The following is a 26,857-nucleotide window of genomic DNA, read 5'->3' as shown; positions in this document are numbered from 1 at the left end:
TGTAGTGACATTATCTTGAACCATTTGGAAGGAACACAATACATTTCCAGATTAATCACTTACCCCAGAGCCAAACTTTATTAGGCAAGCTGGTGATACATGTTAACTGTGTACTATGCTAATTCAGGATACCGTGAAAACATTGTGAGAAACAACAACCACAATCTACATCTGAATTCATTAGCAAATTGCATAGATTATTGGCAACACTACTTTGATAAAATATAGAAGACATCACAGGAGGTTGGTGGCACCTCAATTGGGGAGAACGGGCTCGTGGTAATGACTTGAGTGGAATCAGTGGAATGGTATCAAATACATCAAACATGGTTTCCAGGTGTTTGATGCCATTCCATTTGCTCCGTTTTCCCCTCCACAGCCTCCACTGGAAGACATACACAAAATTAATTTTGAGGGACACAAAGGGAAACAGAGTTGGTATTTCTACAGTATGTCCACAGTATTATAGGCTACTGATCTGATCTAATCTACTGATCTGTACTAGGCTGCTGATCTGTACTAGAGATACTAAATGCTACTGATCTGATCTAATCTACTGATCTGTACTAGAGATACTAAATGCTATGACAGCAGTGATATTAAAAACATAACAGATAGTGGGCAATAATACAGTATCCTGAGTGGGTGATCTGAGTTATGCTCAGATAGATGCTGCTCTTCCAGCTGACACAGTGTTGTTGACAGAGCACCATGCAGGCAGGCAGGCTAGTTGTTAATAGACAAACTGTTTGGATCCATGTCTGTTTTATACCATTGGGTCTCACCTCTGGTCGACATCTTAGAGAGGTGACATGAAAACAAACACTGAGACAAATCCATTGTGATTCAAACTGAGGCTGCTCTCAGACACAGATTAAGCCTAGTCCCGGACTAAAAAGCTATTATAATACATGTTTCAATGCATGCTTTTTAGTCCAGGATCAGGGTTATTCTGTGTCCAGGAAACCAGCCCTTAATGAGCATGGATGTTTTAACCATCGAGATGCTATTCCATTACCATACAAGACTCGCTTTCTACTCGAACGTGGGCCAGTGACCCATCTCTGCTGTCAGTTGTGGCAGGGTTGAGAACTCTAAAGGGTTTGAAATCATTTAATTAATTCCAATGTCTTTTTCCTCCTGGTTACCTCTTTTCCGAGGCCTGCAGCACCTGTTCGTAGGGTGGAGGAGGGAGGTTGCAGTAGGCGGGAGGGGGAGGGTGTGGGTAGGGTGCTGCCATGTGGGAGGGGTGGACCGGGTGGGGATGGGCCTGCATGGGGTATGTAGGTGTGAGTATCATCCCTCCTGAGGCTCCATAGTTTTGCATGCCGGGCTGCTGCAGTCCTAGAGGACAAAGAGAGTAGAGAAATTAATGGAATTTAGCATGGTCACCATCTATGCACTATGTATTGTGTCAAGTTTTATTTCGTAAGGTTGACGTAAATAACGGGGCCAGCAATACAGGGCAGATCACAACACACCCAATAACACTATCCTCTAGACTTCTGCATTGTGACTGCTACATTTCCTGACTGCTATAGTGAAAGCTGCACTGATGATGATGATGAGTGATGTTTGGGTTTAGAGGGTATGTGTTACAGGCATGAATATGAATAAGCAGCATTTCTCTCCAACAGCTCAGTTTCCATTGGTCCACTCAGGGACAAGGATGGACCATGGTGCAGGACTGAACTAGAACATATTACATTTTACACCTCAACACAGATAACATATGGAATATTAGCACCATTATGTTTTACTCCAATTCCCTCCAGAGCCAGAACATTAAATATTAATACCAATATTTCCAGGTCAGTGACTGCAGGGGCTTGGAGGAGAGTGTGTGTGTATGAGAGAGAGAGGAGAAGGGAATAGGGTGCCATTTGGGACGCAGATCCAGAATCAGTAGTAGAGTCAATCACTGTACTGTATGAGATCAGAGACACAGGTCCCATCTGTCCCGATATCAGAAGTTACTGAGGACTGGAGCAAACTGAGAAAAGTTCCTTTGTACTGCTGTGTATAAATTACTGTGGAATAGTTAGCAATGAAATGAGAAGGAGACAAGGACATGAGTAGACGGGTGGAGTGGGAGATAAAGTGAAGGAGATCTGGAGAGAGGATGTGGGAGTGGGGAGTTGAGCGAGAAAATGAAGGAGGTGTACTTGGAAAGAAATAGGATATATAGTGAGGGTAGGGAGAATGGGAGAGGGATTGGATGTATAAGTATGATATGAAGAGGAGGAAGTGGAGGAAGAGGACATGGCACAAGGCGGTTGGTGTGACTGTGACTCACCTGAAGCTGTCATTGGTTGTCTGGTGAATGACACATTGAAGGTGTCCTCAGGAAGTGGGGAGGGGTTCATGCGTCTGCGGATGAAAAACCCTGCCCCACAGCAGAACAATACGCCCATCATCAGCAGGAGCCTGCAAACACAGACAGCAAAACTTGAACGTTTATTCAGAACTTTATACAAGCTTCGTCAACTCCAATGCAATATGTACATAGCCTTACAGCCAGAATGAGATACATGAAAGAGAGAGCTGGAAGATTTTCTGACCTTACGAGGGAAACAGACCTCCATGCATTGAGTCCTCTGACATCAATGGTAGTCTTTGAAAGACCTTATATGCTCAATTTAATGGCGTTAGAGAGTTCATCCTTGTGTGGTGTGGGTAGTTATTTTCTGTTTAGTGCGTTTTGCACCTGACGGAGCTGTTTCGGTTGTTCTTTTGTTGCTTGTTGTTTAGTGTTCAGCTTTACCATTAAAATGATGAACATGTACCACGCTGTGCTTTGGTCCTCACCTTCTTTCACCAACGGCCGTTACAATGAGACCAAAATGTAACTTTTTGGCCTGAACGCAAAACGATATGTCTGGTGAAAACCCAATACATCTTTCCACCCAAAGAACACCATGCCTACAGTAAAGCAAGGCGGTGGCAGCATCCTGTTGTGGGGTTGTTTCTATTCAGCAGGGGCTGGAGCACTTGTCAGGATAAAAGGCAAAATGGACAGTGCAAATTACCGACAGATTCTTGAGGAGAACTGGCAGCCTTGAATGTCCTTGAGTGGCCTAGTCAGAGTCCCGACATAAATGACTTAAAGAGTGCAGTCACCATGCAATTTGACTGAGCTTGAACAATTCTGCAAGGAAGAATAGGCAAATATTGCACAGTCTAGGTGTGCAAAGTTAGTAGAGACGAAAATGGCTGTAATTCAAGCAGGCTGTAATTCATGGCTGTAATTCAAGCAGAAGGTGGTTCCACCAAGTATAACTCAGGGTGGTATTCACTTATCCAAATAGGGTATTTTGCTGTTTTAATTTGAATTAATTTTCAGATAAAAAAATAATTTACCAGGAGGTTGTGGGTTACTGTGTGTAAATAAAGCCAGAAAAAGTCAGATTTTATGTGTTTCATTTCAGGCTGTAAGGCAACATAATGTGAACATTTTGAAAGGGGGTGGTGACTTTCTATATCTGTTATGAATTTTATGAATAATGACTAAATGAAGCATACATTTAACATAGAACTATAACTAACATAATTCTACCCGATCACTGTATGATTGTATGAAATATATATCAGAATCATAAATCTAAATCTGATGTGTGTAGTTCTAGTCAGAATTAGAACAAGGACATTTTGTTTATTTTTTAATATGAAAGCAGGGTGCAAGTGTGAAACAAATGATAAGAAGAGCTATCGAAAGACAAGCTGTTCTACTGTGTTCCTTACAGGACATTCTGTCCCCACCCAGGACGGGGACAGACCTTGGGCTTGTAGTAGATTGTATAACAGGTGGCAGACAATGTATGAGTAGGAGAAGACTTGTGAACTATATTGTCATTGTCTCTGAGAGGAGGAGGGACATTTATGGCGAAATGTGAGGTATATAGACCAATGTACAGGAAATGATAAGCAGAGCTCTTGTAAATAAACATGCTGACTATGGTAGACTGGCCTCTGTCTGTTTCGTTTTAATAAGAACCTTACAAATTCTTAGTAACAGACAGAGTACTTTAATTGAAGTTCAGTTTATGAAATTTGAGAACAAAATTATCTTAATATCCACTGTATATGTACATACAGTGCCTTCAGAAAGTATTCACACCCCTTTACTTTTCCAGATTTTGTTGGGTTACAGCCTGAATTTAAAATGGATTACATTTAGATTTTGTGTCACTTCTCTACACACAATACCTCATAATGTCAAAGTGGAATTTTGTTTGTAGAATTTTGGGGAAATTCATAAAATAAATAATTTAAAAAATGTCTTGAGTCAATAAGTATTCAAACCCTTTGTTATGGCAAGCCTAAATAAATTCAAGGGAATAAATGTGCTTAAAAAATCCCATAATTTGCATGGACTCATTCTGTGTTCAAAAATATTGGTTAACATGATTTTTTAATGACTACACATCTCTGTACCACACACAATTATCTGTAAGGTCACTCAATCAAGTAGTGAATTTGGTAGATGTGTGTTAAAAAAATATTGAGCATGGTGAAGTTATTAATTAGGCTTTGGATGATGTATCAATACACCCAGTCACTACAAAGATACCGGCATCCTTCCTAACTCATTTGCTGGAGAGAAAGGAAACTGCTCAGGTTTTTCTCCATGAGACCAATGGTGATTTTAAAACGGTTACAGAGTTTGATGGTTGTGAAATGAGAAAGCTGAGGATGGATCAACAACATTGCGGTTACTCCACAATACTAACCTAAATGTCAGAGTGAAAAGAAGGAAGCTTGTACAGAATAAAAAATATTTCAAAACATGCATCCTGTTTACAAGGCACTTACTGTAAGTAATACAGCAAAGAAAATGTTTTGTCCTGAATACAAAGCATTATGTTTGGGGAAAATCCCACACAACCCATCACTGAGTACCACTCTTCATACTTTCAAGCATGGTGGCGGCTGCATCATGTTATGGGTTTGCTTGTCATCGGCAAGGAATAGGGAGTTTTTTGTTGTTGATAGAAATAAACAGAATACAGATAAGCACAGGCAAAATCCTACAGGAAATTCTGGTTGTCTTCTTTCCAACTGACACTGGGAGACAAATTCACCTTTCAGCAGGACCCTCACCTAAAACACAAGGCCAAATCTACACTGGGGTTGCTTACCAAGATGACGTTTAATGTTACCGAGTGTCCTAATTACAGTTCTGTCTAAATCGGATTGAAAATCTATGGCAAGACTTGAAAATGGCTTTCTAGCAATGATCAACAAGCAACTTGACAGAGCTTGAATAATTTTAAAAACAGTAATGGGCAAATATTGTAGGTGTACAAAGCTGTTAGAGACTTACCCAAAAAGACTCACAGCTGTAATCTCTGCCAAAGGTGTTTAACATATATTGTCTAAAGGGGGTGAATACTTATCTCCTCAAGATATATTACTGTTTTATTTTTCATACATTTTTTATAAATGTTAGAAATCTCTTCAACGTTATAGTATTTTGTGTAGATGGTTGATCAAAAATGACAAGTCAATCAATTTTAATCCCAATTTGTAACAACAAAATGTGTGAATACTTTCCGAAGGTACTGTATCTACCTCAATTACCTCATACCCCTGCACATCGACTTGGTACTGGTCCTCAGTGTATAAAGCCAAGTTATCGTTAGCCCACTCATTGTGTATTTAGTTCTCATGCTATAATTGTTCTATTATTTCTCTCTGCATTGTTGGGAAGATATCATAAGTAAGCATTTCATTGTTAGTTTACACCTGTTGTTTTATGAAGCATGTGACAATAACATTTGATTTGAGGTGAAGGATTTGTTGTAAAGTATAGTATACGGACCTTTCTCTCAAACAGGTGTACTGAAGTAAAGAACAAACCAAAGTCAAGATGAACCTCTATGCTGAAGCATGAACAGTCATGCATGCACTAGTTTGTCCACCCGTACCCGCTTGTAATTGCTAATAATCCATCCCTGAATGGGCCAGACAATAGATTTAAGTGCCTTTGAATGGGGTATGGTAGTAGGTGCCAGGCGCACCAGTTCAAGTATATCAAGAACTACAATTTTGCTGGGGTTTTCATGCTCAACAGTTTCCCATGTGTATTAAGAATGGTCCACCACCCAAAGAACATCCAGCGAACTTGACACAACTGTGGGAAGCATTGGAGCCAGCATGCTTTCAACACCTTGTCGTCCATGGTCCGAAAATTGAGACTGTTCTGAGGGCAAAAGTGGGTGCAACCCAATATTAGGAAGGTGTTCCCAATGTTTTGTTCAATCAGTATAAGTTTCTGCTTATAAAACCAGACATTTTGGTAGGCTATTTCTTAGTCAACTTGTCTATAATTAGATACATGTAGCTTTTCTTGTCATTATGTTTCCATAGTAGACTAAATAAACCCTAGCTCACCAGAATATTGGTACGTCTGCTTCCAGCTACCACTCTCAAACACGTAGATCCCCTGAACGCAGCTCACTCTCCAGATCCCAATCACCTGAATTCTGATCACCTGTTCACACACCTGTATGTCATTATTACACACTATTTAGTTCAGTTCTTTGCACCCCATCATTGTGAGATAGTTTGTTTTGTGACACACTTCTAGTCGGTGCTCTGGGTTTCCTGTAATTTAATCCTCCCGTGTATTATCGTTTTTGCATACCTCACTAAGATGCCTTTTCCCTGTCTGTACTTCAGCCTATCGGATTTCCTGTTATCAACCTATTGCCTGATCTCCCAGATGACGTTACTAGCCTTTTCCCTGCCTGTACTGTTGCCTTTTTGGACCCCCTGTGTATGACCTTCTGCCTGCCCCTGGACCCAGCTACCTGCCTCCTCCTGTGGTCCTTTACAAATAAAACACCTGCTGCACCATGTGCTTGAAACCAGATCTCTGTCTCCCCTTGTGTTCATTACAAATATCATAAATCAAAAGAAGGAATGCTTCAATCTAGGATGAACAAAAATATAAACGAAACATGCAAACATTTCAAGATTTTACTGAGTTACAGTTCATATAAGGAAATCAGTCAATTACAATAAATTCATTAGGCCCTAATCTATGGTTATCTATGGATTTCACATGGCTGGGAAGGGGGGAAGCCATGGGTGGGACTGGAAGGGGAGCCAGGTCCAGCCAATCAGAATGTGTTTTTCCCCACTAATGGGATTTATTACAGACAGAAACATTCCTCAGTTTCATCAGCTGTTCGTGCGGCTGGTCTCAGACAATCCCGCAGGTGAAGAAGCCGGTTTGGGGGTCCTGGCCTGGCCTGGTTACACATGGTCTGTGAATTTTTGTCCGGGTTGGATTTACTGCCAAATTCTCTAAGATGACGTTGGAGGCGGTTTATGGTAGAGAAATTAACATCAATTCTCTTGCAACAGCTCTGGTGGACATTCCTGCAGTCAGTATGCCAATTGCCTGCTCCCTCAAAACTTGAGACATCTGTGACATTGTGTTGCGTGACAAAACTGCACATTTTAGAGTAGCCTTTTATTGTCCACAACACAAGAGCACCTGTATAATGATCATGCTGTTTAATCAGCTTCTGGATATGCTACACCTGTCAGGTGGATGGATTATGTTTGCAAAGGAAAAATGCTCACATTTCTGGGATCTTTAATTTCAGCTCATGAAACATGGGATCAACAATTTACATGTTGCGTTTATATTTTTGTTCAGTATATATAGTTGACAGTAAAGTTTTTCTCTGTCATCTCTACTTTCGCGGAGCAAAGGCATTTAGGGACTGGGGAGAGAATGCAATAACTCTACCCCAAAAAATGGAAAGATTTTCTGTGCAAAATGTCCAAATGACATCAGTTTGACCGGCTGGTATTGGAAATAGAAAGCTGTGAAAACAATCCATGTTTCTGATCATATTTCAGTTTGGCTTGAATGCATATTTGATTTGGTTTAAATAGTATCAGCTTTAATGATGCTGATAAAGATAATGCATTTTACAGAAGGTATCTAATTGTGCATTTGCATTCTCTCGGGATGCTGAAAGAAATAAATCATATTTCTCCACTCCTGTTCCAGAGTCAAAATGTAGCCAAAATGTATCATTTTACTGCGAGAAATGCTTAATTCTGAAGGAGTTAATATAAAGGTTATTGTAAATAAGAATGTGTTCTAGCTTGTTATGGCTAGCGTTCCCCTAGGGGATTATGAGCCCCTCCTTTATAGTAGAATCATACAACCAGAATCTAAAGACGGTGACATCTTGTGGAAGCCCTAGGAAGTGCATGCACATCCATATCTAAAATGGACATCAAATGGCACTGTTTTCAAAATCGAGTTCTCACTTCCTGTTTGGTTTTCTTCTCGGGTTTTTGTCTGCCATATGAGTTCACAGACATAATTCAAACAGTTTTAGAAACTTCAGAGTGTTTTCTATCCACCAGTAATAATAATATGCATATATTCCCATCTGGGAAAGAGTAGGAGGCAGTTTACTCTGGGCACGCCTTTCATACAAAAGTGAAAATGCTGCCCCCTAGCCCCAACAGGTTGTTCTTAACTGACTTGCCTAGTTAAATAAAGGTTAAACAATAATTTAAAAAAATTGGTTATAGGCCCTACAGTCAGTGTCTGATCTGAAGAGTAGGCTACATACAGTTTCCTTGACATCTCATATGCCTACTTGAAGTCACCTTCTTGTGACTGTCGAATTTGTATAGCACCTCATAATCATCACACATACTCTTTCCCAAACATTACTTTTCTGGCCCTCCCTTCTCTTTATTTCCAACTCTCTATTTGAATTAAACTCCGACATTGTCCTTTTTGCCTCAGTGGATCGATGTAAACATTTTCTGCCCGTTCCTAAAAGCATTTAGCCATGGCGTATAGACAAGCGTACAGTTAGACCCTAAAGCTTAGGCTTACGCACTAATGCCAGATAGCCTAGAATAATTAATAAAAACCTCAATGTAGCCTATAGATATAAATTGCACAATAATTATACATTCATGGCTTTTTGTAGGTAGGCTATTGTTTCCTCTTTATTCAACCCATGCTTCAAACACACAATATTTAATGACCCTAAACACGCCTGACCTGTGGATATAACTGCGGGGACCTCAGTTTATGAGTCAACCTGCGCATCACTAACATGCATATATGCTTGGGCTGACCCCATTTAGTCGACTAGTCGATTGTTTGGTCGACATGCTGATGGTCGACCAAGGTTTCTTTAGTTGAACATTTAATCAATAGCCTAACTGTTAAATGTTCCTGGATTTATAAATCATCAATATATATACAGAAATAAGACCAGTTAGCCTCGTGCTAGCCTCATCTCCCGGCTAGCCAACAATGTAAACCAACTACAATATCTCTCTTGCCAATTGGCCTGGACCCGTCGTTGACACAGACGGGTCCAGGCCAATTGATCCAATTGATCCATCACGACTGGTCTGCTGACATAATTTGGCTCTCAACCGGCCTCTGCGTTGTGGATGTCAGTGAAGACCCATCTGCTAGCCCCAGCCCGCTAGCTTTCTGAACGCCGTGTCTCCCTCTCGCCTAGCATAGTAATGACTACCGAACGGCTCCCTGTTTCAACACCTACTGGACTGTTCATTAACACGGTACTTCATTTTGTTTATCTGTCGGCCCCAGCCTCGAACTCAGGCCCTGTGTGTAGCTAACTGACCCGCTCTGCCCATTCATCAGCCTTTTACCCGTTGCTGTTGTCTTAGCTGTTTACCCGTTGTTGTCTTAACCCTTGTTGTCTTAGCTCTCCCAATCAAAACCTGTGATTGCTTTCTGCCTCTCTTTAATGTCAATATGCCTTGTATACTGTTGTTTAGGGTAGCTCTCATTGTTTTATTTACTGCAGAGCCCCTAGTCCCGCTCAACATGCCTTAGATAGCTCCTTTGTACCACCCCCCACACATGCGAAGACTTCACTTAGCTTAACTGGTGCCTCCAGAAATGCAACCTCTCTCATCGTCACTCAATGATTAGATTTATCTCCACTGTACTCGCACTCTACCATACCCCTGTCTGTACATGATGCACTGAATCTATCCTACCACGGCCAGAAATCTGCTCCTTTAATTCTCTGTTCCCAACGCACTAGACAACCAGTTCTTATAGTCTTTAGCCATACCGCCATCCTACTCCTTCGCTGTTCCTCTGGTGATGTAGAAGTTAACCGAGGCCCTGTGTGTCCCCAGGCGCTCTCATTTATTGACTTCTGTAACCGTAAAAGCTTTGGGTTCATGCATGTTAACATCAGAAGCCTCCTCCCTAAGTTTGCTTTATTCACTGCTTTAGCACACTCCGCCAACCCTGATGTCCTAGCCGTATCTGAATCGTGGCTTAGGAAGGCCACCAAAAATTCTGAAATTTCCATCCACAACTACAACATTTTCCATCAAGATAGAACTGCTAAAGGGGGAGGAGTTGCAATCTACTGCAGAGATAGCCTGCAGAGTTCTGTCATACTATCCAGGTACAGTGGGGCAAAAAAGTATTTAGTCAGCCACCAATTGTGCAAGTTCTCCCACAAGTTCTCCCTGCCGGCCGAGCTGGTCACGGGTGCACCTCAGCCATGCTCAAGGTACTAAATGATATCATAACCACCATCGATAAAAGACAGTACTGTGCAGCCATCTTCATCGACCTGGCCAAGGCTTTCGACTCTGTCAATCACCGTATTCTTATCGGCAGACTTTGTTTCTTTAATGACTGCCTTGCCTGGTTCACTAACTACTTCTCAGATAGAGTTCAGTGTGTCAAATCGGAGGGCCTGTTGTCCGGACCTCTGGGGGTGCCGCAGGGTTCAATCCTCGGGTTGACTCTTTTCTCTGTTATATATCAATGATGTCGCTCTTGATGTGGGTGATTCTTTGATCCACCTCTACACAGACGACACCATTCTGCATACATGTAGCCCTTCTTTGGACACTATGTTAACAAAACTCCAAACGAGCTTCAATGCCATACAACACTACTTCCGTGGCCACCAACTGCTTTTAAATGCTAGTAAAAACTAAATGCATGCTCTTCAACCGATCGCTGTCCGCACCCAAACGTCCTACTAGCATCACTACTCTGGACGGTTCGGACTTAGAATATGTGGACAAATATAAACACCTAGGTGTCTGGCTAGACTGTAAACTCTCATATTAAGTTAATTAAATTAAATCAAATCTATCAAATCAATTAAATCTAGAATAGGCTTCCTATTTCGCAACAAAGCCTACTTCACTCATGCTGCCAAACATACCCTCGTAAAACTGACTATCCTACCGATCTTTGACTTTGGGGATGTCATTTACAAAATAGCCTCCAACACTCTACTCAGTAAATTGGATGCAGTCTATCACAGTGCCATCCATTTTGTCACCAAAGCCCCATATACTACCCACCACTGCGACCTGTATCAAATCAAATCAAATCAAATGTATTTATATAGCCCTTCGTACATCAGCTGATATCTCAAAGTGCTGTACAGAAACCCAGCCTAAAACCCCAAACAGCAAGCAATGCAGGTGTAGAAGCACGGCTCCCTGTTTCATCACCTACTGACCTGTATGCTCTCGTTGGCTGGTCCTCGGTACATATTCGAAGCTCCAGGTCATCTATAAGTCTATGCCAGGTAAAGCTCCACCTCATATCAGCTCACTGGTCACCATAGCAACACCCACGCGCTCCAGCAGGTATATTTCACTGGTCATCCCCAAAGCCAACACCTCATTTGGCCGCCTTTCCTTACAGTTCTCTGCTGACAATGACTGGAACAAATTGCAAAAATCGCTGAAGTTGGAGACTTATATCTCCCTCACTAACTTTAAGTGTCAGCTGTCAGAGCAGCTTACCGATCGCTGCAGCTGTACACAGCCAAACTGTAAATAGCCCATCCAACTACCTACCTCATCCCCATATTTTATTTTGTTTTTCTGCTCTTTTGTACACCGGTATTTCTACTTGCACATCCTCATCTATCACTCCAGTGTTAATTGCTAAATTGTAATTACTTCTTTATTGCCTTACCTCCTTACTACATTTGCACACACTGTATACAGATTTTTCTATTGTGTTATTGACTGTACATTTGTTTATGTGTAACTCTGTGTTTTTGTTTTTGTTGCACTGCTTTGCTTTATCTTTACCAGCTCGCAGTTGTAAATGAGAACTTGTTCTCAACTGGCCTACCTGGTTAAATAAAGGTGAAATAAAAATATATAAAAAATGTAGCAGATATTGGATATGGTATAAAGAGTATGTGGCCTTTTCTGAAGCCTACAGGCTGGAGATAAAATGTATGTTAATGTAATGAGAAGGACGCTTTTTACATCATGCAGGTTTCTCAGATCAAACAGCCTAACCTATATGGGCACAATCAAATAAAATGTGAACTGTCATGTTAACAAACAACATATCCTAAAATCAGAACAGGCCAAAGTAAAATGGACATTATGAAATGGACAATCACTGTTGTCCAGGTGTTTCACCCCATTGCCATGATCAGTGGTTTCAAGTTTGTTTCTGTAAAACAAATTGACAAGCTGATTACAGCGAGAAAAAATTGCTTCTGCATTACCTGCTGTGTAAACACATTGCGAATAGGCTCACTATAAATCCTTATAAAGTTGGGTAACTGATACTCAGTGCATAAATAGCCAAATTGATTAGTCACAGGAATCAGGACAAATAAAGCCAACGCAATGGCCTGTTTTACAAATGGTGAGCCTACCACATGGATGGGCATCCATAAAATGCCTTTGGGCCGACATGGTAGGCTACAACCAAGTAAGCACAAGCAGACATCTTTTAGATGTCTTTTTTTGGTATTGTCCGGACTTTGTTTTTTGGTGTTTTAAAAATGGTAGGCTTATCACATAGATGGACATTCATAAAATTCAATTTCAGGCAACACTGTAGGCTACACCGCAGTAAACATGGGCCAACACCAACGCCTTTTGGACATATTTTCTTGGTGCAGTTCCAGACCGGTCTTGATTTCCACATCCACTGACATTGGTTTTTGGTCTAAATATAGACATCTATAAATGACGTATTCAACTTTCATTCAGAACCAAATATGAGTCGGATTTCAACACACCCGTCTGTAAAGTACGTATTTTCAACATCTGGAAAATAAGTATTTTCAACCTTCATTCAGAACTGAAAATTAACCAAATTTCAATGTCTGGAAAGTACATATTTTTCAACATCTGGAAAAGATGCCTTTTCAGCGTCCTAGAAAATATACATTTGAACATACAGAAAATACCTTTCTAAATTCAAATCTAGAGTCTGCTTTCTATTCCGCAACAAAGCCTCCTTCAGTCATGCCGCCAAACTTACCCTAGTAAAACTGACTATCCTACCAATCCTCGACTTCGGCGATGTCATCTACAAAATAGCTTCCAATACTCTACTCAGCAAACTGGATGCAGTTTATCACAGTGCCATCCGTTTTGTTACTAAAGCACCTTATACAACCCACCACTGCGACCTGTATGCTCTAGTCAGCTGGCCCTCGCTACATATTCGTCGCCAGACCCACTGGCTCCAGGTCATCTACAAGTCCATGCTAGGTAAAGCTCCGCCTTATCTCAGTGCACTGGTCACGATGGCAACACCCACCCGTAGCACGCGCTCCAGCAGGTGTATCTCACTGATCATCCCTAAAGCCAACACCTCATTTGGCCGCCTTTTGTTCCAGTTCTCTGCTGCCTGTGACTGGAACGAATTGCAAAAATCGCTTAAGTTGGAGACTTTTATCTCCCTCACCAACTTCAAACATCTGCTATCTGAGCAGCTAACCGATCGCTGCAGCTGTACATAGTCTATCGGTAAATAGCCCACCCAATTTACCTACCTCATCCCCATACTGTTTATATTTACTTACTTTTCTGCTCTTTTGCACACCAGTATCTCTACCTGTACATGACCATCTGATCATTTATCACTCCAGTGTTAATCTGCAAAATTGTAATTATTCGCCTACCTCCTCATGCCTTTTGCACACATTGTATATAGACTCTCTTTTTTTCTTTGTTTTCTACTGTGTTATTGACTTGTTAATTGTTTACTCCATGTGTAACTCTGTGTTGTCTGTTCACACTGCTATGCTTTATCTTGGCCAGGTCGCAGTTGTAAATGAGAACTTGTTCTCAACTAGCCTACCTGGTTAAATAAAGGTGAAATAAATAAAAAAATATGTAAAAAAATTCAGAACCCAAATTGAACCTAACTTCAACATCTGGAAAATACATCTTTTAGACATCTTTTCAACTTAATTTTGATTACTGGGACTATTCTAGTTTTGCAGGGGGATGCATTTTTTGGTCTTGCCTATGGCGGCAGAATGGCAAAGACCGGCCCTGGCTATAGGTCAAGCCTTATTGTGCCCTATTCAGACGGAATTAGTTTTAGGACGTACTGTGGATCACTAAATATCCTAATGATTACGATCGCACTTCCTCAATTCAAATATTATGGCAACACTATAGGAAAGATGGTTTGGTATGGTTTAGAAACTTGGGAACCAAGCTCGAGTTATCTATCTGTGACCTATCACCTGGACATGTTGAAATACTATGCAGTGGGGCAAAAAAGTATTTAGTCAGCCACCAATTGTGCAAGTTCTCCCACTTAAAAAGATGAGAGAGGCCTGTAATTTTCATCATAGGTACACGTCAACTATGACAGACAAAATGAGGGAAAAAAATCCTGAAAATCACATTGTAGGATTTTTTATGAATTTATTTGCAAATTATGGTGGAAAACAAGTATTTGGTTAATAACAAAAGTTTATCTCAATACTTTGTTATATACCCTTTGTTGGCAATGACAGAGGTCAAACGTTTTCTGTAAGTCTTCACAAGGTTTTCACACACTGTTGCTGGTATTTTGGCCCATTCCTCCAAGCAGATCTCCTTTAGAGCAGTGATGTTTTGGGGCTGTTGCTGGGCAACACGGACTTTCAACTCCCTCCAAAGATTTTCTATGGGGTTGAGATCTGGAGACTGGCTAGGCCACTCCAGGACCTTGAAATGCTTCTTACGAAGCCACTCCTTCATTGCCCGGGCGGTGTGTTTGGGATCATTGTCATGCTGAAAGACCCAGCCACGTTTCATCTTCAATGCCCTTGCTGATGGAAGGATGTTTTCACTCAAAATCTCACGATACATGGCCCCATTCATTCTTTCCTTTACACGGATCAGTCATCCTGGTCCCTTTGTAGAAAAACAGCCCCAAAGCATGATGTTTCCACCCCCATGCTTCACAGTAGGTATGGTGTTCTTTGGATGCAACTCAGCATTCTTTGTCCTCCAAACACAACGAGTTGAGTTTTTACCAAAAAAGTTATATTTTGGTTTCATCTGACCATATGACATTCTCCCAATCTTCTTCTGGATCACCCAAATGCTCTCTAGCAAACTTCAGACGGGCCTGGACATGTACTGGCTTAAGCAGGGGGACACGTCTGGCACTGCAGGATTTGAGTCCCTGGCGGCGTAGTGTGTTACTGATGGTAGGCTTTGTTACTTTGGTCCCAGCTCTCTGCAGTTCATTCACTAGGTCCCCCCGTGTGGTTCTGGGATTTTTGCTCACCGTTCTTGTGATCATTTTGACCCCACGGGGTGAGATCTTGCGTGGAGCTCCAAATCGAGGGAGATTATCAGTGGTCTTGTATGTCTTCCATTTCCTAATAATTGCTCCCACAGTTGATTTCTTCAAACCAAGCTGCTTACCTATTGCAGATTCAGTCTTCCCAGCCTGGTACAGGTCTACAATTTTGTTTCTGGTGTTCTTTGACAGCTCTTTGGTCTTGGCCATAGTGGAGTTTGGAGTGTGACTGTTTGAGGTTGTGGACAGGTGTCTTTTATACTGATAACAAGTTCAAACAGGTGCCATTAATACAGGTAATGAGTGGAGGACAGAGGATCCTCTTAAAGAAGAAGTTACAGGTCTGTGAGAGCCAGAAATCTTGCTTATTTGTAGGTGACCAAATACTTATTTTCCACCATAATTTGCATAAATTCATTAGAATAAATTCATTAAAAATCCTACAATGTGATTTTCTGGAGAAAAAAAATCTAATTTTGTCTGTCATAGTTGAAGTGTACCTATGATGAAAATTACAGGCCTCTCTCAACTTTTTAAGTGGGAGAACTTGCACAATTGGTGGCTGACTAAATACTTTTTTGCCCCACTGTATATTCACGCCTAGAATAAAAACCTCCAGGCTTGCATCCTAACTGCCAATTTATTGGGAAAAAATAAAGAATTACAGGGAGCAGTTTGAAAAACAATTATCCTGTCTGAATCATCTTCTGGAATAACTGACATTCTGGACTAATAGTTACATAACCAACGTTCTCTAGTAATACTAGTCCTGTGCGAATAGGTCTTTGGTCTAAAGAGAGCAAGGGATGAGGGAATAGGGAATGTTTTTCCTAAACAAATGAGGGATTTCAGAAACATAACTTTTCAGTCAAAATAGCTTTAATTATGTTGCACCTTCAGCCACATGGACAGCGCAATAAACACTTTGATGTTCTGTGGTGTTCGCTGCAGGAGGGAGGAGAAAGAGACAACTGGATGCTAGTCACAGTCACCCCGTGTTTTTTTTTAAACACAGCGCAGCAAGTCTTAGCCTGGCCCAGCACTATCAGATCAATTGCTCGTAATTTGTGTGTCTTTGTTATTTAATCAAACGGTGTGCTTAAAGCATCAGACAAGCTCAGTGAATGTTGTTGATTTGATTAAAATACATAGGATGTGTCAATATATGGAAAATATACGTTTAAAAATGTCAGACGATTCTTGGTCGACCAAGATTTGTTTTAGTCGGGACAGCCCTAATGCATGCACAGAGCAGTTTCTGCAATGACTGAATTGCATATTAAGATCATGTCACAACAATCAACCCACTTGGCATACGCTGGTCAATCAATGTTGCTTCCACAATGAAATTACATTGACCCAACGTGGCATTGATGTTGAATTGACGTCTGTGCCCAGTGGGAAGCATTTCACTGTGAGCCAGCGTAGCTATTCTAAGCTGCAGCAAGAAACCCTCACATGAAGGGGCATGGTCTAAGCAAAAGCAAAGGTGCTCCCATAGGGCCATAAACTCTATGAACAAACCAGTGCCTTATGCATAAATGCACACAAGTACATACAGGGGCTAAGTTGGGTAGAGACAGAGAGAGAAGAGGGTTGAGAGAGAGAGTGCGAGTGAGAGAGTAAGAGAGAGAAAGCGAGAGAGACAAAGAGAAAAGAGAGAGATAGAGCAGGGAGGGAAGTAGGAGGGAGTATATCAAATAGAGTAGGATGAGAAGCTAGACTGGCATGCTAGTCTTGGGGGAACTCACCAGAAGTACCATAGTCTCTGGATGGAGAGAGCCCGGACACAGCACCGCGTCCCACAACAGTCCTCATACGACCGGCATCTACAACACGCACACGCACACGCACACGCGCACACGCGCACACGCGCACACGCGCACACACACACACACACACACACACACACACACACACACACACACACACACACACACACACACACACACACACACACACACACACACACACACACACACACACACACACACACACAGAGAGGAAGCCTTTATTACAATCCCCAGCATCTAGAAAACTGAGAGAGAAGGCTTTTGTACAAACAGTACAGTCCTCCAATAACCCTCTCAAAACAAATACCAAGAGACCCTGAAGAATAGACATATCAAGCAGATGACAAACACTCTGCAGTCTAAGGTGAATATTAAGTAAACTATTGAGGGAGCACTAGAATTTGTTCCAATTTAATTTCAGTTTGTTTTGAGTCCCTGAGCTGAAGTTTGATATCTACAGTTGAAGTCGGAAGTTTACATACACTTAGGTTGGAGTGATTAAAACTTATTTTTCAACCACTCCACGAATTCCTTGTTAACAAACTATAGTTTTGGCAAGTCGGTTAGGACATCTACTTTGTGCAAGACACAAGTAATTTTTCAAAAAATTGTTTACACAGAGATTATTTCACTTATAATTCACTGTATCACAATTCCAGTGGGTCAGAAGTTTACATACACTAAGTTGACTGTGCCTTTAAACGGCTTGGAAAATGCCAGAAAATGATGTCATGGCTTTAGAAGCTTCTGATAGGCTAATTGACATCATTTGAGTCAATTGGAGGTGTACCCGTGGATGTATTTCAAGGCCTACCTTCAAACTCTGTGCTTCTTGGCTTGACATCATGGAAAAATCTAAAGAAATCAGCCAAGACCTCCGAAAAAAAATTGTAGACCTCCACAAGTCTGGTTCATCCTTGGGAGCAAATTCCAAATGCTTGAAGGTACCACGTTCATCTGTACAAACAACAGTACGCAAGTCTAAACACCATGGGACCACGCAGCCGTCATACCGCTCAGGAAGGAGACGCGTTCTGTCTCCTAGAGATGAACATACTTTGGTGCGAAAAGTGCAAATAAATCCCAGAACAACAGCAAAGGACCTTGTGAAGATGCTGGAGGAAACAGGTACAAAAGTATCTATATCCACAGTAAAAACAAGTCCTATGTCGACATAAACTGAAAGGCCGCTGAGCAAGCAAGAAGCCACTGCTCCAAAACCGCCATAAAAAAAAGCCAGACTACGGTTTGCAACTGCACATGGGGACAAAGATCGTATTTTTGGAGAAATGTCCTCTTGTCTGATGAAACAAAAATAGAACTGTTTGGCCATAATGACCATCGTTATGTTTGGAGGAAAAAGTGGGAGGCTTGCAAGCCGAAGAACACCATCCCAACCTTGAAGCACGGGGGTGGCAGCATCATGTCGTGGGGGTGCTTTGCTGCAGGAGGGACTGGTGCACTTCACAAAATAGATGGCATCATGACGAAGGAAAATTACGTGGATATATTGAAGCAACATCTCAAGACATCAGTCAGAAAGTTAAAGCTTGGTCGCAAATGGGTTTTCCAAATGGACATTGACCCCAAGCATACTTCCAAAGTTGTGGCAAAATGGCTTAAGGACAACAAAGTCAAGGTATTGGAGTGGCCATCACAAAGCCCTGACCTCAATCCCATAGAAGATTTGTGGGCAGAAATGAAAAAGCTTGTACGACCAAGGAGGCATACAAACCTGACTCAGTTACACCAGCTCTGTCAGGAGGAATGGGCCAAAATTCACCCAACTTATTGTGGGAAGCTTGTGGAAGGCTACCCGACACGCTTGACCCAAGTTACACAATTTAAAGGCAATGCTACCAAATACTAATTGAGTGTATGTAAACTTCTGACCCACTGGGAATGTGATGAAAGAAATAAAAGCTGAAATAAATAATTCTCTCTACTATTATTCTGATATTTCACATTCTTAAAATAAAGTGGTGATCCTAATTGACCTAAGACAGGGATTTTTTACTAGGATTAAATGTCAGGAATTGTGAAAAACTGAGTTTAAATGTATTTGGCTAAGGTGTATGTAAACTTCCGACTTCAACTCTATCTGAACCCCCTGCTGATCAATTGTCAGCATCTGTATGCAGGAGAGCTGATGATGAATGGCTCTCATTGTGATGCCTTTATTTGTATGGTAGGTTCAACAGAACCAAGAGTTTTCAAGTCTTGGTTCCATTGAACATGCCATGTAAATAAAGGCATTTTAATTCATTAATGAACCAAGTGCCTTGGTCCTCCTTTCTCTTTGATTATTTTTTTGAACCCGTTTTACCAAAGAACACCTATCTACAAAGACCTACTATTGTTTATCCTAGCAGCACTTCCCTTCCTTTTTTTCTACATGCTTTCATTGTGACTTGACTACTCTACACACACACACACACACACACGCAGGCACGCACGCACGCGCGCACACACACACACAAAATGTTTTATACGTCAAATATAGGAACCTTTAGGTAAGAATGAATCATACTTAGTCATTGAAGTAAGTAGAAACGCATTCATTTTAACAAATGACTTTTATAGTTTTTTCTATGTCGATGGGGCAGTGCTTATTGTGTGAGGCAGAGACGTGATTTGGCAGTTCCAGGCTTCAGATCTGCAATGCGCAGAGAGCCGCGGTATCTGATGTTTTTCAAGGGCAGATAGCAGTTTCAGTTTTAAACATAGAAGAGATATGATCTATGGCATCATTACAGATTTCAGAGAAATGTTCATCATCCACTGATCTGCACTGCACATCCAAATCCTCTGGCTAAATCGACGGCAATCCACTTCCATGACAAATCCTCCACAACATTTGAAATACTCCCTCTCCTTCTGTCAGTATTTTGTACTGTATTTTAAAACCAGCAGTACTATAAGTGTGAGAGCTGAATTTCCGGCTTTCAGCATTAAGACCATCCATTACACAAGTCATTAGCAGCACACCGCTAGGAGAGGGCATAGAGCTGAGCCAGCATTCTCTTAATAGTGCACTATTTCAATTCCACAGTCGCCCTGCAACATACTGTATTTCATTATATCTGTGTGTGCACTATTTTACAGAGGCAATTCAATCCAAATCCCCCAGTCACTGCAGCATACTAACTCCCAGTAATGCTCTCCTCTCTCTCCTACCATAACTCCATCTCCATCCTTAGGCTTTACATTTTTTATAACTCCTACTGATGCACCACCACTGTAGTGCATTTTTAAAAGCTCCTCATACATTGAAAATGAGGCCTTTCTAAAAAGCAAGTGGTAGAATTCTGCAGCCAGCCTAGTGGCTAACATGTTTTTATAATTGCAAAGACTCTGTCTGAAGACTAATTATTAGCCCATTAGTTCAATGATTTAGATAGAAGTCAAAGAGCTTCTCCAATGTGATTTCTCAACCCAGTGGATGCTGTGTAGTCTCAAAAACCACACCCTCGGCAACACAGTGACTATGGTCTGGTTTCATTGATGGAGTTTTTAGCCATAGAGGAACTACGTCACAGCCTACGTCACTACCTTTCCACTTAAATAAAATACTAAATAGTAGCTAGCAAGATGGAGATCACAAAGCTTATGTTTAATGAGTGCATTTCGCAAGTGGCTAGTTTGCATCAACTACCTTAACTAAAACCACTGCAAAGGTTTTGTCTGCAAACTTTGGTTTTGAATCCCGACATTCTGGCATATCTGCCTGGTGATTTGTTGGGAGTCCCCAGATTTTTTTCACCTTATCAATGTAGGCAGTGACGTAGGTATTCTATGCCAAAAGAGTCCATCCTAGAAGCCAAACCCTAATCACTGTGATGCCTAGGGTCAGGTCCTCGAGACTAGATGCTGTGTGGGATTTGATGATTGGATTTGGAAAAGCTACAGCTTATTCATTATTTCCCTTCGTCGCTTCGACGGCATGCTTTTTGAATGGCTGCCAAAATGAGTCTGCTATGATAGTGGAGTGAGTCAAAGGCTGGTATTGACTCATAATAACGTTACCAACCTGGGTTATTTCTCTGTATTCATCCACATCCAGGGACCAGTTTCTTTAAACAAATACCACCCGGCCTTCAAACAAGCCAGAGGGAATCAATAGACTGCCCTCTTTAAATTCACAAACAGTTTAATCTGAATGGCAGATTATAAAATATTAATGTCTTACTATTAACAATTAATATACAGTATGCTGCAATGTAATTTTGTCTGTGTCCAGATGAATTATGTTACCCATGTGTATGTGCACTATACTTACATGAAATAGATTGGGTAGCCTCCTTCAAAATACCAGCAGTACTTCTTGGAAGCTGTGCACTGTATATGAGAAGAGGAAAACTGGTCATTGATTTATAGTTGCTGGTAGGAAATCAAAGACCAATCTCAGAGGGGAAAATGAAGCATCATGATAAAATCATCTTGAAAGGCAGATAAGAAATGAGAGAATCATGTTGAATGGCCATTGTGTTGGGCATGTAAACATGTCAACCATGTGAATTCCTTGTAGTTGAATTTCTCTGTGATGTGCCAAATGTGACCACCAAACAGGACTTGGTTGTCTTGACATAAACATTGGTATTATAAATATCACTTACTGAAGCAAAGTTCATATTTCATGAACCAAACTTCTATTTCATGCTCTATGTTCAGAGGCCAACTCAAGATGATTGTGAACCGCTGACTGCAAAGTCCAGACGAGACCAGAACCCACTCTGCACACATACAAAGCAGCCTCTGTCAGACCAGGCCCAGGGCTTTGTGTATAACAAGCCTCTAAATGAGATACTGGAGAAAAACAGGCTGTGGACTCACTATTACTGCCCTCACTGGGCATAATCACAAGCTATTCCACTGTGTTCTTTTCTGAGGCTCTGGCTTGTATGATGATGAGACGTCCACTTTGTTTGATGTCCTTCCATCACCATTTAAGGCATGTGTGACCTGTGAGGCGAGCCAGCTAGCATTGGCCCTTGTTTAATGGGAGTAATTGTGGGAAACACTCCAGCCTTTTTTCCACACCAGCCTGCCAGGTGGATGTTTGTGTCCACGGTCAATTGCAGCTAGCAGGGTGTCCCTTCCAAATACAGTCATGGCAGGGGGACACAAAGGCAGCCCCTGAGCAGGACTGGAGCCTGCCTTTGTGGTCACGGAAAGGACCACAAAGAGCTGTTTGTCACTGCTTCAGCTCAGTGACAATTAACAATGGTTAGCAGAGGAAGAGCTGCCGTGTGTGTGTGTGTGTGTGTGTGTGTGTGTGTGTGTGTGTGTGTGTGTGTGTGTGTGTGTGTGTGTGTGTGTGTGTGTGTCAGTGGAGGCTCCTCAGAGGAGGAAAGGGAAGACCATCCGCAAATTTCATAATAATAAAAATGTGATCGTTTTTAGATAAAACTATACTAAATATATTTATGTCACCAAATAATTGATTAAAACACACTGTTTTGCCATAAAGGTCTACAGTAGTCTCAGCAGCACTCTTTAGGCTAGCACAATGGTGTAGCCAGGGGAGAGTCCTCCTCTGAGTACATTGACTTCAATACAAAACCTAGGAGGCTCATGGTTCTCAAACCCTTCCATAGACTTACACAGTAATTATGACAACTTCCGGAGGGCGTCCTCCAACCTATCAGAGCTCTTGCAGCATGAGTTGACATGTTGTCCACCCAATCAAAGGATCAGAGAATTAATCTACTTCTGAAAGCATAAGCTACAGCTAGATAGCACTGCAGTGTATAAAATGTGGTGAGTTGTTGACTCAAAGAGAGAGAAATACAATAGTTGAACAGTTTTGAATAAATAAATAATTTTCAAAATTAAGGAGAAGCAAGAGAGAGAAAGAGAGTTAACTATATTTCACAGTATATATTTTTTTCACTTTCACTTACTTAGCTAGCGTCAAATGCAGCTAGCTAATTTAGCCTACTCAAACACCCGGCTCAAACAGGGTCGGAAGCTATGTTAGCTAGCTGGCTATGGGTATCCAACACTGGAACTCTTCCAAGTTAAGGTACGTTTTGGTTTTATTCATTTATTACCACCAGGGCCCAGTGTAACTGCTAAAGTGCTTCCTGACTACACTGTACTGCATGATTGTAGATGTTTACTAAAGTGTTTGTTCTAGTAGCTATGTTGACTATGACGTGACAATGATGTAGGCTGTGTGTAGCGGATAGTGGTCATGATATGAAGGTTTGGCTTGGAAAGGTTTCTTCACCTAGATAGATGGAATTATATATACAATAAGCTGTTTGTACGTGGTTGCTATGAAAATTAATTGAATTTGTGCATGATCAGGGGTGTTTTCATTGTGCCTTTTCTGTTGAAAAACATTTCTTAAACGGAAGCAAACGGAACGAAACATGTATAACCATATCTGAATTTGTCCACTCAAAACTCTTGTTTGCAGATGTTGGACAATTGATTACACCCTAGATCAGCTAGATGCACGCAAGAGTGTGCAAGGCGGCATTGAATGTGGTACTGTCTTTCACCTTGATTACTCAAAATTCTCTCCACCCAAATTACCTACATTGTAAACTTTCATTCATATGCTAGGTTGTAGCAAACTCATGAAAATTTGAATATCATGTAGTAGCCTAAACCTATCGATGTTACATTGAGCTGGGTGAATGGAATATGAATGACAGTCATCCAATATGCTGTAATAGGACATGTTCATAAAACAAAATCATCCTTCCTCATCTTAAACGTCACCAACCACCACTGGTGTGTGTTGTCTCTTATTTGATGGAACCAAATGATCAGCGGCAAGACAAGGCCAAACTAATTCATATTGTGGTATGATATGATCCAGGCTGATGTAAATATGAGCCCAGTAAGATTGTTATGAATGCTGAATTTTTCTAAATAATGTTTCATTTCAAGAACATAAAATATATCTCAATACATTACTACAGAATAGCCTTCGATATACCATTGACTTATGTAACCTTACATAACTGCCTAACTTTCATACGCCTTAATAGTTTTCAATAGCCTACAATTTCTGCAGCAGCAAGGCACATTGTTATGTTGACATTCAATAAACCCCAGGGCTTTAATTAATATTTGAGAGACCAACGAGTCAGAAGCAAAAAGAGGGCAATAATTCTTCACTTTCATATTGATTGAATTACTGACTATAAATATCAGATACTCACCTCATCCACTAACCAAAACAGAAATATGATTCCACACAGAACTGCCATAATTCACGAGATGTCAACACCGGACAGTAGCCTTGTTCACCTAAACACCGTGATAATCCAAAAATCATCAGACATAGAAATCATTCTTTGTCCATCTCGTCGCATAGTGCGTTTGCAGTTTGGCGAGCCACGGGCCACGACTGTTCTATGTTTATTTCGCGCTGTCAATCGGTGCCATTGGTTGGTGCGGCTTCAAACAGTCAAGCAATCGAAGCTGATCTGTTCTTCACAGTTGAGTTCGTCACTGGCAATTAGCTTTAGCATCAAATCGTATTGTACATATTATTTTTTACAAACGTACGTGTTTTCCCTCTGCACACATACGCGTAAAGATGATCATAATCCACACGACACGCCCCTACAGTATCCATAGGAACACTGCACTCAAGGACGCAGAAGCACTGCTTGAAAGCGCTCGCAGACCATTCATTCAGAACAATTTTTTTTTAACCCATGACAGGCTATGACTCCACTCTGTCACAACTTCTGTGTAACAACATTTAGATCACACAAATCATATGCAGTATGCAACGCAATGCTATAGAGCCCTCAAACTCAACTCTGGACCTCAAAGCCAGTTCCACTGTCTTTTTATTTGTTCCCTTCTTACCAGCAGGCTCGGGACCTTGTAGGGAAAGAGTTGAATACCCCTGCTATAGAGGTTTTGTCATTTGTAAGAGTAATGAATGAAGGATTTAATACATGAATGTATTTTCTGATCTTATTGGTGTGGGTGTGTCTAAATGTTGTCTACATGTTGTCTAAATGTTTCATGAGTAGCCCATAGTGTTCTCTCTGATCGCCATCAGTTACTCTCTGTGAGTCTCACAACAGAAGAAGATGGCACAGGCAGGAGCAACACTCATGTCCATCGCCTGGCAACCATATATCCTTCAGATCAGACCAGTATCATGGCCCTGGGTCCGGGTTGCAATAGCTTGTGTGCTTGTGAAACATCAATACAGAATAGTTATCATGCATGTCTCTACAATGCTTTATTATTGGTGGTTGCCTGCCTGAAATCTTAAGCTGTCAATCGGTGCGGCTTCAGACAGTCAAGCAATTGGAGCTGATCTGTTCTTCACAGTTGAGATTGTCACAGGCAAAGTCATTTCCGGGCAAGAGTGTCTGCTGGCATCATGCTTGATGAGTAAACAGTGTTTACTCATTACGTGTGCTTGCTGAACACAAAGCACAACTCTTGATTTCTTACAAAGTCATATTTAGATGTGCTTGCTGAAGGCAAAGCACAACTATAGATTTCTTACATAGTCATATTATTATTAGATTTCTTTAGCCAGCTCTAGAGCTTAAATCTCTGGAGTTTAAATATTTAAGACTGCCCCAAATCAGATTGCTTGAGGATTTTTTTATAGAATTGATACTTTTTGAACTTTAACAATATTTAAATGATCTCCCAATGCATTTCAATGGCAAAAAAAGGCCTATAGACTTGAATGGTCAAAAAAAAAGCTACAATTCTAGACCTTTCTCATACACGGTTTAAGCTGTCAACACCAAACCCACATTGAGATGTTCAGACTGGCCCAACTTAGATTTCTTGTCAAAGGATATATGATACTATGTATACCTTTGGAACCATACATTTTAAATTGGCATAAATTAACATGGGTTTGAATGAGAACCATAGGAATACAGTGGTTGCTATTCTAAATGGCCCTGCTCCTACAAGCTACAAGACCAACGTTAAAACGTTCAGGTTATCCTAACTTCAAATTCTCTAAAACCAGAATGAGACAAAATAATATGAAAATATTGTTCCTACTGGAAGATGAGGAAAAATGAGACCTTTCCAGCTACGTGATCATGCTTACATCGGAGGAGCTTGACATTGATGTATCAACGTAGGATCTGGAGCGATGCCATCGGATCAGCGTGAAACAGAAGAACGCTAAATATCCTTGCATGGTCATCTTTAAGCTGTGGAACTATAAGACCAAAGTCAACCTTCTGAAGGCACAGGAGGGAAATGAAATCAAAATACATGGTCAGTCCATTCGATTCTTCCAGGACCTGTCTGCTAAACTGAGGAAAAAACACGAGATTCATTCCGATCAGACAGCCACTGGAGGAAAAAGGTATCAAGTCTCAACTCCGATTCACGACAGTACTATGGGTATGAAAGGGAACACATAAAAAGCGATAAGTATACTAGGCTACATACAGTGATTCCCAAGACCAGCTTATCGTAAATTGAGACAATATGTGAGTGGGTGTATGTATGAGTGGGTGTA

General features: G+C 41.1%; 1 protein-coding gene across 3 annotated transcripts; it reads right to left on the bottom strand.

Moving 5' to 3' along the window:
- Positions 1 to 55: 55 nt before the first annotated feature.
- On the bottom strand, positions 56 to 26,696 carry LOC112260529 (vesicular, overexpressed in cancer, prosurvival protein 1). 3 transcript variants are annotated; one of them, XM_024435705.2, is made up of 5 exons: positions 26,438 to 26,679; positions 21,656 to 21,714; positions 17,335 to 17,412; positions 2,297 to 2,427; positions 56 to 1,344 (listed from the first exon to the last, which is right to left on the bottom strand). In XM_024435705.2, the coding sequence occupies exons 1-5, from the start codon at positions 26,534 to 26,536 to the stop codon at positions 1,145 to 1,147; spliced, it is 567 nt and encodes a 188-aa protein (XP_024291473.1). In that variant the 5' UTR covers positions 26,537 to 26,679; the 3' UTR covers positions 56 to 1,144. The 3 variants fall into 3 exon arrangements, with proteins under 3 accessions (XP_024291473.1, XP_024291474.1, XP_024291475.1); XM_024435706.2 differs by lacking the exon at positions 26,438 to 26,679 and adding an exon at positions 24,555 to 24,991; XM_024435707.2 differs by lacking the exon at positions 17,335 to 17,412 and having other exon boundaries at positions 26,438 to 26,696.
- Positions 26,697 to 26,857: the final 161 nt, after the last annotated feature.

This window comes from Oncorhynchus tshawytscha, linkage group LG10 (genome assembly GCF_018296145.1).
Source record: "Oncorhynchus tshawytscha isolate Ot180627B linkage group LG10, Otsh_v2.0, whole genome shotgun sequence".
In the NCBI taxonomy this organism is placed as follows: Eukaryota; Metazoa; Chordata; class Actinopteri; order Salmoniformes; family Salmonidae; genus Oncorhynchus; species Oncorhynchus tshawytscha.
The sequence above is the reverse complement of the archived record's forward strand: the minus strand, read 5'-3'. Positions and strand labels throughout refer to the sequence as shown.